A 14,228-nucleotide genomic window follows, 5' to 3' on the forward strand; every position below is an offset into this window, starting at 1 on the left:
TTTGATCGTGCACACTAAGGCTAGACAGCCGCAAAACGTGCAGGATGTGGCTCCTGCGATTTAATATATTTGGAGCATCTCTTGACTGTCTAGGATAAGTTTACTCCACCTATTACATGGCTTACTTTGATGCACCAAGTTCCAGTGAATTGTGGCACAGTTTTGCAGCACGGGAATCACAGTTTCACGCCCACTTTCCTTTAGGCAGCTCCCCCTTGTTAAGCATTTTAAAAAACATTTCTTAAACACATAATAAATGCGGTGCAAAGAAAGATGTTTTTTTTTTTCTCGGGGGGGGGGGGGGGGGGGATTAAAAGAGTTGTCCACTAGTGAATAAACCTTTTTTAAAGGCGGTGGCCAATCCTAAGCCGCAGGGGTCACATGACATAACAATCCTATGTGATTGCTGTGGGTCTGGACGGCAAGTATATACATTTTTTTTTATTTTCTGTAACAGGCTGCAGATGAAGTGGTTGTATGTTAGTGAACAACACATTTAAGCCAGAATTCTGGAGCATAGAACTTAGTAAATCAGCGCAAATGTGAGAAAAGTTCACACATGTTACTAACAACCAAGCTCAAGAAACCAGTTTTACAGCTAATACATATGGGTCATATAATGGCACCAGGCGGCCATATACTTAGTGCCAAGCACAATCCTGTTCTGATCCTTATTACCCGTGATATGTCACGTATGCAAGGCATTAATTGTAATCTGTCAGCAGGTTTTTGCTAAGTAATCACACAGCAGCATGATGTAAGGAAAGAGACGCTGATTCCAGTGATGTGTCACTTAGTTTACTGATTGCAGCAGTTGTTATAAAATCCCTGTTTTCTCTGCTGCAGATGTAGCAGAGCTCGGGAATGCTGAGCTGTGTATAACCCCGCCCACACCACTGATTCGCAGATTTCTGCGTACACTGTGCATAGACATATAGCTGCTAATCAGTGGTGGGGGCGGGGTTATACAAAGCAGTACATGGGACACCTTGTCCTGTAGTGATAATCTCCTGCAGATAAAACACTGATTTTATTGAAAGAGCAAAACACAGCCAAGTAAATGATACATCACAGGAATCACGGTCTCCTTCCCTACATCATGCTGCTCTCAATGACTTAGCAAAAGCTAGCTGACAGATTCCCTTGAAGATCATATGGAGTCCACACTTTGTTGCAATAATGCATCACAACTGCTTGAGATGCAAGTGTAGGATCTCCCCCAATATGCCCGGACCTGTACTGTAATGGCAATCTTGATTGCTGTTTGAGTGCACTTCCATTTTGTGAATATAACACAGAATAAATAGAAACAAACACTTATTTTCACACAAGTCAATGCTGTAGCCATGGTCAAAAGAAGATGGCTGTCAGGCAGTCTATCATAATGAAATGCACTCTATATGAACTGGATAACCTGGATAAATAATGTAAAACACGTGGGCATGAGCTGCTGAGAGTGATGAAATATAAAAACAGAGTTCAGCTGGTTAACAACAAAAGCTTACCAGGCTTAAAAATATAAAACAACACCTAAAAATATAGATAGCTTTCCATATGGAAATTAAAAAAAACATACATGAAATAAGTCAATAAATCATTAATCTAATGTCAGGTGTACAAAATTTTGGCACCAACGTTTCACATTGTCTGTCACCTGTAAAGTTTTAGCACCCACTTTGTGCGCAAAGAGTGAAGATTAGTACCTTGTAAGGTCCAAAGCCACTTATTCTGTAAATGTATAGTAATCTTTTCCAGCTCTGTATTCATCCAGAGTTTAGTAAAACTCCATTGCAGTTCAGTATTACTGAGGACGATATATTCTGGCATTCGGACATTAGAACTAACGGCAAAGTAATGGCTTGGCACCAACACCGAGAACGTGGTTTATTCAGATTTTATGGCATACCTAGAAGCTGAGAACGTGCTTGTAAGTGTGAGATTTCTCCACAACATATAGAAAGGAACACGTGAAAAAAGTGCGGAATAAAGTTTCATATTTCTTGTCGAGAAACCAATGGGGTCCTATGTACGGTTCAAAAGCGAATCATTGCAGCCAATTCATTCCTACTTGGAAAGCCATGAGAAATACTGCAGTGGGCTCTCAAACATTGGAGACCCCTTTTTTTTTTACTTGTCCGAATAAAAAAAAAATGTAAATCCTTTATTTGGAGCACTTTTCCTCCATTAAATGGTCATTGCTATCATGAAGATATTATAAAGCACAAATGGCTGGAGGCCACTGGACTGCCATAAATGATTGCCGGGATTGCTGGAGCAGTGTACAATCTCTAACACTGGAGAGCCATAACACACGCTGATGTGGAGCTGTGGATCCAACAGACCATTTCTTCAGATTGTCTGTCGTGATCGCACATGAAAACCTGGGTAAAGTCTTAAACCCTTTCTGTTTTTGTGTCATTGAGACAAGTGCAAGTTGTATCTTCTTCATTTCTTTTTGTCCGTCCACTGGAGACGTAATCACTCTGCTTCCTTTACAACTTCCCCACTACATTCATAGCTATGGCAGCCGGGGATCTGCTTCAATCCTTCATCTGTAAACACACAAAAATAAAGTTTTTGTCAGACCTTCAGAAGATTAAATACGTATCAAAAGTTTAACCTCACGGAGATTTTAGGATCTTAAAGTGCAGCTGGCGAACTGTAAAGAGGACAGGGCACTATACCATGCCCTTTATTCTCAGAAATGGCAGGAGACAGACATCAGACTCCAACCAAAGTGATATCATGTATTTGCTATATGCCAACACTTTATGAGGTTGGAAAGTGCCTTTTAAGGAACTCGGTCTGCAGCTTTTTTTTAACGTAATCTGAGAGCAGCACAATGTAGGGACCGAGATTCTTATTCCAGCGATGTGTCACCGGCTGCTCGTTTTGATACAATCACAGTTTTATGGGCTGCAGATGCAACAGAGGTCAAATGCTGAGCCCCATATAACCCCGCCCAGACCACTGATTGGCAGCTTTCTGTGTATATTATGCATTGACAGAAAGCTGTAAATCAGTGGTGGGGGCGGAGTTATACAGAACAGTTGACTAAGAGGCACGAGACACCTAGTCCTCCAATGATAATCTCCTGCTGATAAAACACAGCCCAGAAAGTGACATCACTGGAATCAGGGCCTCAGTCCCCATATTATGGTGCTCCAAGACTACATAGCAAAAACTTGCTGACAGATTCCCTTTAAAGTAATTGCACAGGTCCTTTAAAAATCATGTTTTTTTATCCACTGTGGCAGCACTTGGGATTATATGGGAGACACCAGCAGACAGACTTCCACATACTGGTGAAATACCAAAATCTTATTTAAAGCAGCTGTCTTGGGTCTTCTAGACTGCCCAGTCATCAGATGGTGGTCGGGTGCTGATCAAGAGAACTCTCAGGATTCTATTTAGGAATCGCCTCTCTTACCGGACGGCAATCACGGCTCTTCTTTTGATTAGCCAGTCTGGTGCGACAGCACATGTGCATCATGCTGCAACAATAATGTCACGCCAGTACGGCTAATCAAAAGAAGAGCCACGGATGCCATCAGGTAAGAGGCTGTTCTCAGTGCTCCCATGCAGCAGTCACAAAATACTGAAGTGGCCAATGTCCCGGGTCCTGCAAATCAATTAGTACCAACTGTAATAATCACATGTTAAACTCCGTATTTTTCGGACTATAAGACGCACCTAGGTTTTAGAGTAGGAAGATAGAAAAAAAAATTGAAGCAAAAAATATGGTCTATTCTGGTTCTCATCCTGGTATATGGCCCCCCACACATCCTGATGTATATATGTCCCCATCCTGGTATATATATGATTCCCAATCGAGGTATACATGGCCCCCAATCCAGATATACATAGCACCCCATCCAGGAATACATGGCCCCTATCCTAATCCTGGCATGCATGGCCCCCTCATCCCCATCCTGGTATACATGGCCCCTTCATCCCCATCCTGGCATACATGACCCCCTCATCCCCATCCTGTTATGCAAGGCCCCTTCATCCCCATCCTGGTATACATGGCCCCCTCATCCCCATCCTGGTACACATAGCCCCCTCATCCCCATCCTGGTATACATGGCCCCCTCATCCCCATCCTGGTATACATGGCCCCCTCATCCCCATCCTGGTATACATGGCCCCCTCATCCCCATCCTGGTATACATGGCTCCCTCCCGCCCATGGGAGTGGAGAGTAGTGAATATTCATTCTCTTTAATAGCGGGCACACGTGATCGCACAACAGCTGCAGGAGCCGGTGGCTGCGGCTAACACCGTGCCTGCTATTAAGGAAAATGAATATTCACTACTCTCCATTCCCATGGGTGTGGGGAGCAGTGAATATTTTCTTTAACAGTGGGCACAGTGTTAGCAGCAGCAGCCAGCTACAGCCTCTGTGACCTGCTCCTCCGCCGCCGCTTTCCCTCCTCCTCAGCCACAGCAGGTATATCCGGACTACAAGACGCACCACTCACTTTCCTTCAAAATTTTGGAGGAAAAAAGTGCGTCTTATAGTCCGAAAAATATGGTAATAAGCAATGAACAGTAAATCCCCAACATAAATAAAAATACAAACAAAATCAATATAGTTTCCTACAGAGTAATCTGTATTGTCTACATTTACAATACAAAAGATTTTTTCATGAGATCCCGCACATTGTGTATGTGAATATACTGCTGTATAAAAGATGGACATCTTGAGAGAAAAGAAAAAAAAATCTATTTACTCACCAGTTTGGGTGCAGGAGGGAGGATACACCTCCTCCCAGGTATATTCTGCAAGGTTGACAGGCTGCGTCACCCAAAGGTCCCTGAGGAGTTCATCCAGAGTCATACGCATCTCCGGGTCACGGTGAAGAAGGCCAGAGATAAGTTCATGTAATTCTGGAAGGTGAAATCATTAGATATTAAAATATCTCTCCAGACAGCCCTATTTCCAGTAGATTATAAAGTACTCGGTCAATGTGACGGCCACTAGGATGGATTTCCTAATCTGATATTAGTAAAAAAAAAAAAAAAAAAACAGTTTTGATAAATCCTGGATAATCAAAGTCTGGAATGAGAAAAAAAAACAAACAAACGCTGTGAAAGTAGGGGTGTCTGTGCTGTGGGTACAGTTCTGTTTAGTTGAAGCAAAGTACTCCAAGATCATAGATTCAGAGCAGCATTAATGGCAAGAGTTCTTTTAGAGGGTGTTCTCAAGTTCGTAAATTGTTTTAATTAGTCAGCATGAAAATAAGCAAGTTTGCAATCTACTTGCTTTTTCTATATGCTGTCATTCCCTGCAATGACAGCTTTTATCTTTCATAGTGTACAGCTGGTTTCCATGGAGCTCGGCCATTACAGCTTGTCCAGACCCTGGCTGAGAGTGCAAAGTAGTAACATTCAAGGAGAGGGGTTAACTCTAAACATCCCAGTCAGCTCCCTCCAGTCCATTGATCTTTATGGAGCAGTTAGATGCTTACTCTCACTCTCATCTTCTGAAAAGATGCAGTTATAAATCACCAGCCAGCAGATTTCACAGCAGTTCTCCTAATCCAAGCTCTCGCTGTTTGCTTGTCCAAATGCCACGTTATCTCTATGTGTAAATACAGTGATAGCTGGTAGACTCAGAACAATCCACTGATAGCTAGATGTGTTACAGCAGAACTTGTGCTGAGCTTTCTAGTTCTAGTATTCACCATAACTGTCACTCGAGGAGGAGAGCCCGGCCCACTAGAAACCAGAAAGTGAGGAGACTATAAGGAGACTACATAGCTCTAAGCTGCTCAAGAGACAACTTGGGAATACCCATTTAAAAGTGGCGAACACATCTTGCAATACAAAAATGCTATTGCTATGAATAATAAATTCTTCTAACCTTGAGAAACTGAGAATGGAGGATTCAGCTCTGCGTCCAGTATCTCTTCCACCTCACAAAAAGGATTCTCTCCAAATATCAATGTGTACAGAGTCACCCCAAGAGACCACATTTCCAGCTCTGGGCCTGGATACCTGAAAACGAAGGAGACTGGAATGAACTTGCAAATTTGTAAAATAAATGTTAATAATATCAGAGAAAAGAACATACAAAAAACATACAGAATTGATGCATGGCACATAGCCATATTTAACAGTTGCACTTGTACTAGATTCCACCTACAGCTGTCCAGTAAGAAGAACTACACAGAAAATATATTTTCAGGGTATGGCTGAAATCAGACATGTGACGTATGGACCGGCTGTAGGTCTCTTGCCCCAAAGTCCACAGCGACACAGACGTATTGAATTGAGGTTGGGAGTTTCGCAGCCGATCCATTCACTGTGTTTCATAGGCGTCTGAATTTGGCCTAACAAACACAGAACTGCTGCCATTTGGCTGGGTGTGCACAAAAACCGAACGGACAGTCTTGGGCATTACCAAGAAATGGAAAAATGCACCAGTTTATAGTAAAACCACATGCCAGCACTGTTTTCATCCAAACTGCATCTTTATCCTCAAAGCCCTGAATAATTCCTATATTCCTGCCTGATATTATATCAGATGAAGCGAGTTTCTGCATATACCGTAATATTAGTAAAAAACTATTCACACAAAATGACAATAGAGGCAAATATAATCTTGTGCAAATATAATTAAATTACACATGAAACAAAGGATTAATCCCCGTTCAAAGCCAATGTGTCCAAATGTACCACGGTTGGTAATGGCTAGTCCGAGGAGTGTATGAAAATATATGCATGTCGATTTTCACATGTACATTGCCTCTTCAGAGAGGAAGAGGACTTGTACTCTATCGCCACCTATTGGAAGTAGCAATCCTAAAAGTCAATATCAACCCTTTAACAAGCCTTGCCATATAACTTAGTATAAAAGCCAAACCAGAATCTTAATTTTTTTTATTTTCAGACACAGTATTTCAGGGTGTTGCCCCTCATCAGTGCAAAGTATGAGATCTAATATGGCTAGGTGAGAAGCTTAAGACTGGGCTCTAAGGGGTAAGGTTTCTCCTTGTGGAGAGTGACAAGCCAGACCTGGCATGTCAGAGTGAGGAGACTTATATGCCATGCATGTTCCTCTGGGAAATTAACTATGCAAATTCTCTCTTTGTGGAGAGTGACAAGCCAGACCTGGCATGTCAGAGTGAGGAGACTTATATGCCATGCATGTTCCTCTGGGAAATTAACTATGCAAATTGTCTCTTCAGAGAGGAAGAGGACTAGAACTCTGGTGCCACCTATTTGAAGTAGCAAGTTCAAGTCCTCTTCCTCTCTGTAGAGGCAATTTGCATATTTAATTTCCCAGATGAGCATGCATGGCATAAAAAGTCTCCTCACTGACATGCTAGGCCTGGCTTGTCACTCTCCACAAGGAGAAAAGTTACCCCTTAAATCCCAGTCTATTTTCAATCACGTTATTACTAACAATTCCATTGGATTTGATAATGAACAAAAGGCCAGAAAAGAAACTCTGCCTCCAGACATCATGAGTTCATGGTTTTCACTGGACTTTGCTTTTAATCAATAGTTAACCTTTAATGGGTTTGCACCTTTCAATTTGCACATTTCAATTTGTAGGTCCCCTAATAGTGAACTGACAAGCAATGTTCGGTACATTATGTGACTCCACTTTGTGCTAGGATTTAGCTATCATTTGGTTTTATGAACAAAAATCGGTTGTTCCGGCTCTTTATTCTACTCCTAGTTCTGGCAAACTTTTTATGAAACGCTACAATAGGTGGGGTCTTTGCAAACCTCTGGTGGATTTCTAAAGCCGCAACAATAGCAAGTGAATGACAGAAACTGAACAGACGTACGGATTGCCGAGCAGCACTTCTGGCGCACAGTATTCAGTGGTGCCACAAAACGTGGAGAACAGTTTCCCTGGTTGCAAACGAGTTGCAGAACCAAAGTCGACCAGCTTTATCGTGAAGTCAGGGGCGATGATAATGTTTTCATCCTTAATGTCACGGTGCAAAATATAGTGACTATGTAGATAACCCACTGCCGACACCAGCTGCAATCACAACAAATAGACAATTTAGCACTTCAAATAAAAAAAACATACAAAACAGAAAACTTTTCACGGACACCTCACAGGGAGACACAAGAAATCACAGGACAGCAGTGGGCTCGTTTTTTCGAGCTCAGCCTTTGCTCCTACTTGGGTAGCCAAGACTGTTATTGCCAGTACACAAGTGCAAAGGCATCCTATCTGGGGATCCTACAAAGCGATTTTACAGAACCAAAAATCCTTTTATGTTCCTTTATTATGACATCAATAGGACCTGTTATACAGATTAACAAATATTCATAGAAAACTGTCTGGACCAATTAAAAGGAAAATTATCAAAAAAATGATGCATTTTAACAGGGCTGTGGAGTCAGAGTCGTGGAGTCGGTGTCCATTTTGGTGGAGTCAGTCTGTATAAAATGGACAGACTCCAACTCCTAAAATATATAATAAATTGGGTACAGTAGTTCAATGCAGTTTGTGGGGAATATTTTTTCATAAGAATTTGGATAAGTTATGAAATGTCCAATAAATGTCTGTCCTATTCCTGATCTAAGGATCTAGACTTTTAGCTGAGATTAATCTGCTACAGTAAATTTATCACTTAAACATGAGCCGTGTATGAGGGAGTCGGAGTCTGTGTCATGGAAATTGAGGAGTCGGACGTTTGGCTTACCCACTCCACAACCCTGCATTTTAAGGGGTTGTCCACTATTGGGGACTTTTTTGTTACTTAAATGTATGTATGTAGTTTTAGCTAAAGATCACTTTCGCAATTGGGTTTCAATAAAAATGTATCTGCGTTGCACTGACTATTGATGGCTGTAGAATGGGTTATCTGAGAATCCGTCAGTGACGGTCCAATGGCAGAGTTTCCTACTCTTTGGCTGTCTTTTCCTGAGCTCGTCTCAGTTGATATGTGAGTGCAGACCACATCAAAGTTGAATGTGCAGGGAAACAAAGAGACTATGAAAGCAAAAAGGTGCAAAATTTTAATGAAGCAGCATTGCAAAAATTGTTCTTTTTGGCACCAAATATATGCATATAAGTATGAATTCAATAATTAAATGGGTTGGCCACCACTTTTTTTAACAGTAATCTCCACTCAGTCTTCTGATTTCCATGAAATCTTACACTATATTGCAATGCTGTATAAGAAATCTGAGCAAGAAGCCCACACATCCACTCTGACCAACGTCTTATTCTACATCTTACCATAAATGAAGTCGTTTTAATCATGAAGAAAAGACTCTACAGCTGCTCTCACCTGACGGAAGATGTAACTGGCCAGAGGTTCATCCAAATTCGGCTGATTGTCAATGAAGTCAAAGAGGTCGAGTGCATCACCGTGGAGCTCCATCACAAGCTGAAAGAACTTGTCATTCTCAAAGACGCCGAGGACCTGGGATGCAATAATTACAGTAAAGAATCAATTACACTACGCTGGAGGTGTTGTCAATATATTGTGTCTGCACTAAGCTGTTTTTTTCTATCAGTTTACAAGGTTGGAAGGAATATTAAATTGTTGCACCAGTTTTTTGACCTGGGAAGGTCAGATCACAGGTTGGACTCCCTCTGTCCAGTGTTCTGCTAAGACTGCAATGATGTCCCTTCTTATGAACCCCATCATTCTTTGACATTTCTGATGTTACGTCACTCTAAACTACTGGATAGTGACTACGAGATTGAACATGGCTGCCATATTATGTGATGTGACCATGAAGACTCAGTCATTGTAACTAAAGTAGGTAGACAAGAGAGTCCAATGCTACATATATGACAAGTCATAAAAACAGCTGTAATCCCAAATCGCCTGATTGAATCCTTATAACAAGCAAACATTAAAGGGGTATTCCCATCTCCAAGATCCTATCCCAATATGTAGTAGGTGTAACAATAATAATGTTAGCAAATACCTCCAATTAGAAATGTTCTTCTGATTCGCTATGTCACTTACCCCATGTGCAGGGCATTGCAGTAGCTTAGGTATCCATGGTTACGACCACTAACTAGTCACTATATGAGTGGTCGTAATCATGGATATCTATGCTACTAATATTATTACGTCTACTACGTATTGGGATAGGATCTTGGAGACGGGATAACTCTTTTAATACTCACCATGATGATATTAGGGTGTTGTAATCTGGATAAAATAGCAATTTCTTGTGTAACTCTCCCAAGCTCAGGATCCTGAACCCAGCAGTCATCCAGCACACGATCCTTACGGATAAATTTCACTACAACCTGTTGTAACAGAAAGACACTTTTGTAATTACGTTATAGAAAGCTCAGCAGGCAGGACAGGGGTCTGGGAGTCCCTATTCAGGCGATGCCATCCCAAGGGTGGGACCTACCTCCATCTAGGAGTCATTTATCGCATATCCAGTGGCTAGGCTATAAATATAGGAATACTCCTTTAAAAGGTGCAGTGCTGTCAACACTAAATTCATTTTGTCGGTGTTAGTGAGTGATTAGAAGAAAATAGTGAAAAGCAACAAACATCCAGAAAGAAGGAAAGTGCGGCACTAGAGAACTGTAGATTGCCTGGATACTCTATTGAATTCAGTAAAGTCAGCGCTTGGCAGTTCAGGGGTTATGGGGTAGCGTTACAGGCGACAGCCGCTTCTTGTGCGGGAAGGCTTCTGCCAGCAAAAAATATCCGCACACAAACCAGCCACTGCCTGTAATGCTGCCCAATATCGCCCTGAAATGTCAAGCGATGTTCTCAGTGGAATTAATAAAGAATGTAAGTAATCCACAGCTGTGGAGTGCAGCACTTTGTCTTCTGAAAGTCCAGCTATGTGCAGCGCACCATCATCCTGTGGAGGGGTCTCAACACGTTCTTCATCCACATGCCAACATAACAATGTCATGTCTGACCAATTCTTCGACTGTCTGCGATATTTCTTTCTTACAACGTAATGAAAGGTTTCATGTTCTTTCAAACCCTTAAAGAGATTGTCCGGCCATAGGCTACAAGTCTGGAGTTACTCTATATGACTGCAAAGTTGTGGGTCCTCTCATAGCGCGCCCTGGGAGGATGCTCCAATGCCACCACCAGTAATAGGGGGTAAAGGGGTCGCGTGACGACAAGTATGTGATTTGCATAAATGCGGTGACGTGCCGACTAGACGTGCACAATCTCACTCAATGCAAATGTATTGAGCGAAGCCAGGAACGTCTAGTTGGAATGTGGCAGATAGTATGCAAATCGTATACTTGCGGTCACATGCCCACCTGCTCCCAGCGCTGGCATCGGAGAATCCTCACAGTGCGTGCGATGTGAGGATTCAGAAGTCTGCAGTCACATAAGTGACTGCAGACTTGTAGCCTAAGGCCAAACAACCGCTTTAACGCTCCATGACAGATATATAAAACATGGAGAGTATCAGGTTGTTGGAAGCAGGCTCAAGAGCTGAGCCCGTTTCACATAGGGCTATATTACATAGCCGGCATCTGCCTCTAACAGCAATGATCAGAACTATTGCTGATTTTAACCTCTTAAATGCCACTGTTAATCACCGACAGCAGCATTTAAGCACTGCGATCCGGGCCTGGTGCTCGTTTGTTTGCCCAATGGCCATAACAGTAGGGGAGCAGCTGCAGGCTCCTGTGCCTGTCATGTTAACTCTCCTGTGATGTCCTTCAATAGAGGGAGCATCATAGGGGACTGTGATTTTTACTATATACGGCAATACAGGGCTATGGATGTCTATAGTACAAGCAATCAATCTATTGTAGGTTCAAGTACCCTAAGGGAACTAAATAATAAAGTAAAAAAAAACACTGACTCAACAGCCTTTGTAAAAATAAAGAAATGTAACACATAAAAAATATATAAACATTTGGTATCAAAGTGTTCGTAAAGGTCTGATTTATCGAAATATAAAATTATTAAACCCAACTAGTAAACGCTGTAAAAAGGAAAATGAATCAAAATAACAAGTTGCAGTTTTTTGGACACCGCAAAATTGCACTAAATGCAAAAAGAAGCGACTTAATAGTATCAATAAAACACCAGATCGCCAAACAAAAATACAAGTGTTCACACAGCTCCATTGACACAAAAATAAAAGGTATCGGTTTTTGAAAACAATGAGACAACCCAATTTTTTTTACAATGTTCAGAATCTTTTAAAGTTACTAAAATAGTAAAAATAAAACCTATACATGTTTGGTATAACCGTAATTGTATTGATGTGGAGAATTGTGTCGTTAGGTCTTTTTTTACGGCACAATTAACGTTGCAAAAATAAAACTCCAAAAAAACAATTAAATAAATGTATTATTTTCACCATTTCACCACACTTGGAAATTTTTCTTGCCATTGTTCCTTACACTATATAGTAAAATGAAAGAAGTCATTCAAAACTACAACCTGTATCCCAAACAAAAACAAGATCTTTTACTTCTATGTTGATGGAAAAATATAAAAGTTACGGTTATTTGAAAAAGGGGTGAAAAAAAAAAATGTAACAGCAAAAACAAAAATTGGCAGCATCCTTAAGGGGTTAAAGATATTACTAATAAAATCACAATAACGTGATGGAAAGCAAGAATCAAAGGTAATGGAAATTGTGGACCAAATCATAAATCAAAATGGTTCCTAAAGATCTAAAAAAAAAATAATAGCGCGTTTTCGCTAGAGAGAACGAGTGCATGGAGACACTCACCTCCTTTGCATCTTCCTGGTGTTTTGCAGACCACACAAAGCCAAATGCTCCTTTACCGAGAGGGAACAGAGTCTCGTATTGCTCCTCGTACTGGCCGTCACAGGCACCAAGCGTCCGGAGATCTTGGATTTCTGTGCAGTGTCCGGCTTCAGCGTTGCTGCGGATCAGCTGCAATGAGAAACAGTAAAATGTTCTAACAATACAAGTAAAAGAGAACCATTCTTCATCTAAAGAGGTTCCCAAAGATAAACCAGGAAAAAGGCCATAAATGTCCACTGACTCATATTTAGATATACAAATCCATCTTGCGTTGTGTGTTTCATGGCAGGAAGGTAAAGGGGTCGTCCATGACTTACAAAAATGTACTAAAAGACAGGAAAGTGTTGTAAAATTCAAAAAGAAAAACCTTTTACTCAACCACGGCTCCAGTGTCCTACAGTGTTGGCGCGTAATACATGACCGCTGCAGATTATCACCAACCTCAGTGGTCTTGTTCCATACATGCTATTATCACTAAGGCTAGCCATATCATGTATCACAAAGACCAGCAAGATAATCACATTGTATAAAATAGATACATTTATTTGCATTTTGCAGTGAGAAATAAGTATTTGATCCCCTACAAACCATTATGAGTTCTGGCTCCTACAGACCAGTTAGACGCTCCTAATCAACTCGTTACCTGCATTAACCCCTTCGCAACCTTGGGTTTTGTCGTTTTTGCTTTTTCGTTTTTTGCTCCCCTTGTTCCCAGAGCCATAGCGTTTTTATTTTTTGGACAATATGACCGTGTGAGGGCTTATTTTTTGCGGGACAAGTTGTACTTTTCAACGCCATTACTAGTTTTACCATATCGTGTACGGGAAAACGGGAAAAAAATTCCAAGTGCGGTAAAATTGCAAAAAAAGTGCAATACCACAGTTGTTTTTTATTTATTTTTTTACCACGTTCACTGAATGCTAAAACTGACCTGCCATTCTTATTCTCCATGTAATTACGAGTTCGTAGACAACAAACATGTATAGGTTATTTTATACTTAAGTGGTGAAAAAAAAATTCCAAAATTTGGCAAAAAAAACCTAAAAAAGAATAGCGCCATTTTCCGAGATCTGTAGCGTCTCCATTTTTCGTGATCCGGGGCTGGGTGAGGGCTTATTTTTTGCGCGCCGGGCTGACGTTTTTATTGATACCATTTTGGGGTAGATCCGATGTTTTGATCGCCCGTTATTGCATTTTATTGCAATTTTGCGGCGACCAAAAAACGTAATTCTGGCGTTTAGAATTTTTTTCTCGTTACACCGTTTACCGATCGGATTAATTCTTTTTTTATATTGATAGATCGGGCGATTCTGAACGCGGCGATACCAAATATGTGTATGTGTTTTGTTTTTTTTTATATTTTATTTTGAATGGGGCGAAAGGGGGGTGATTCAAACTTTTATATTTTTAAAAACATTTTTTTTTCACTTACTGCATGCTTCAATAGTCTCCATAGGAGACTAGAAGCAGCAGTTGTCTGATCGTTTCTGCTACATACAGGGGACGAGCAGA

At 41.0% G+C, this 14,228-nt stretch overlaps 1 protein-coding gene across 3 annotated transcripts in view; it reads right to left on the minus strand.

Moving 5' to 3' along the window:
- Window positions 1-300: 300 nt before the first annotated feature.
- Window positions 301-14,228, minus strand: part of PASK (PAS domain containing serine/threonine kinase) — a 139,038-nt gene continuing 125,110 nt past the window's right edge. For all 3 annotated transcript variants that reach the window (XM_073674544.1, XM_073674543.1, XM_073674542.1), the window contains 7 exons: window positions 12,678-12,845; window positions 10,123-10,248; window positions 9,269-9,403; window positions 7,805-8,004; window positions 5,869-6,002; window positions 4,740-4,892; window positions 301-2,552 (listed from right to left, as the gene is read on the minus strand). In XM_073674544.1, coding sequence (XP_073530645.1) covers window positions 2,479-2,552; window positions 4,740-4,892; window positions 5,869-6,002; window positions 7,805-8,004; window positions 9,269-9,403; window positions 10,123-10,248; window positions 12,678-12,845 — 990 coding nt within the window. In that variant the 3' untranslated portion in view covers window positions 301-2,478. The remainder of the gene's footprint in view (window positions 2,553-4,739; window positions 4,893-5,868; window positions 6,003-7,804; window positions 8,005-9,268; window positions 9,404-10,122; window positions 10,249-12,677; window positions 12,846-14,228) is intronic.

This window comes from Phyllobates terribilis, unplaced genomic scaffold (genome assembly GCF_046119375.1).
Source record: "Phyllobates terribilis strain yellow unplaced genomic scaffold, ASM4611937v1 Scaffold_3__8_contigs__length_932513732, whole genome shotgun sequence".
NCBI classification, from domain to species: Eukaryota; Metazoa; Chordata; class Amphibia; order Anura; family Dendrobatidae; genus Phyllobates; species Phyllobates terribilis.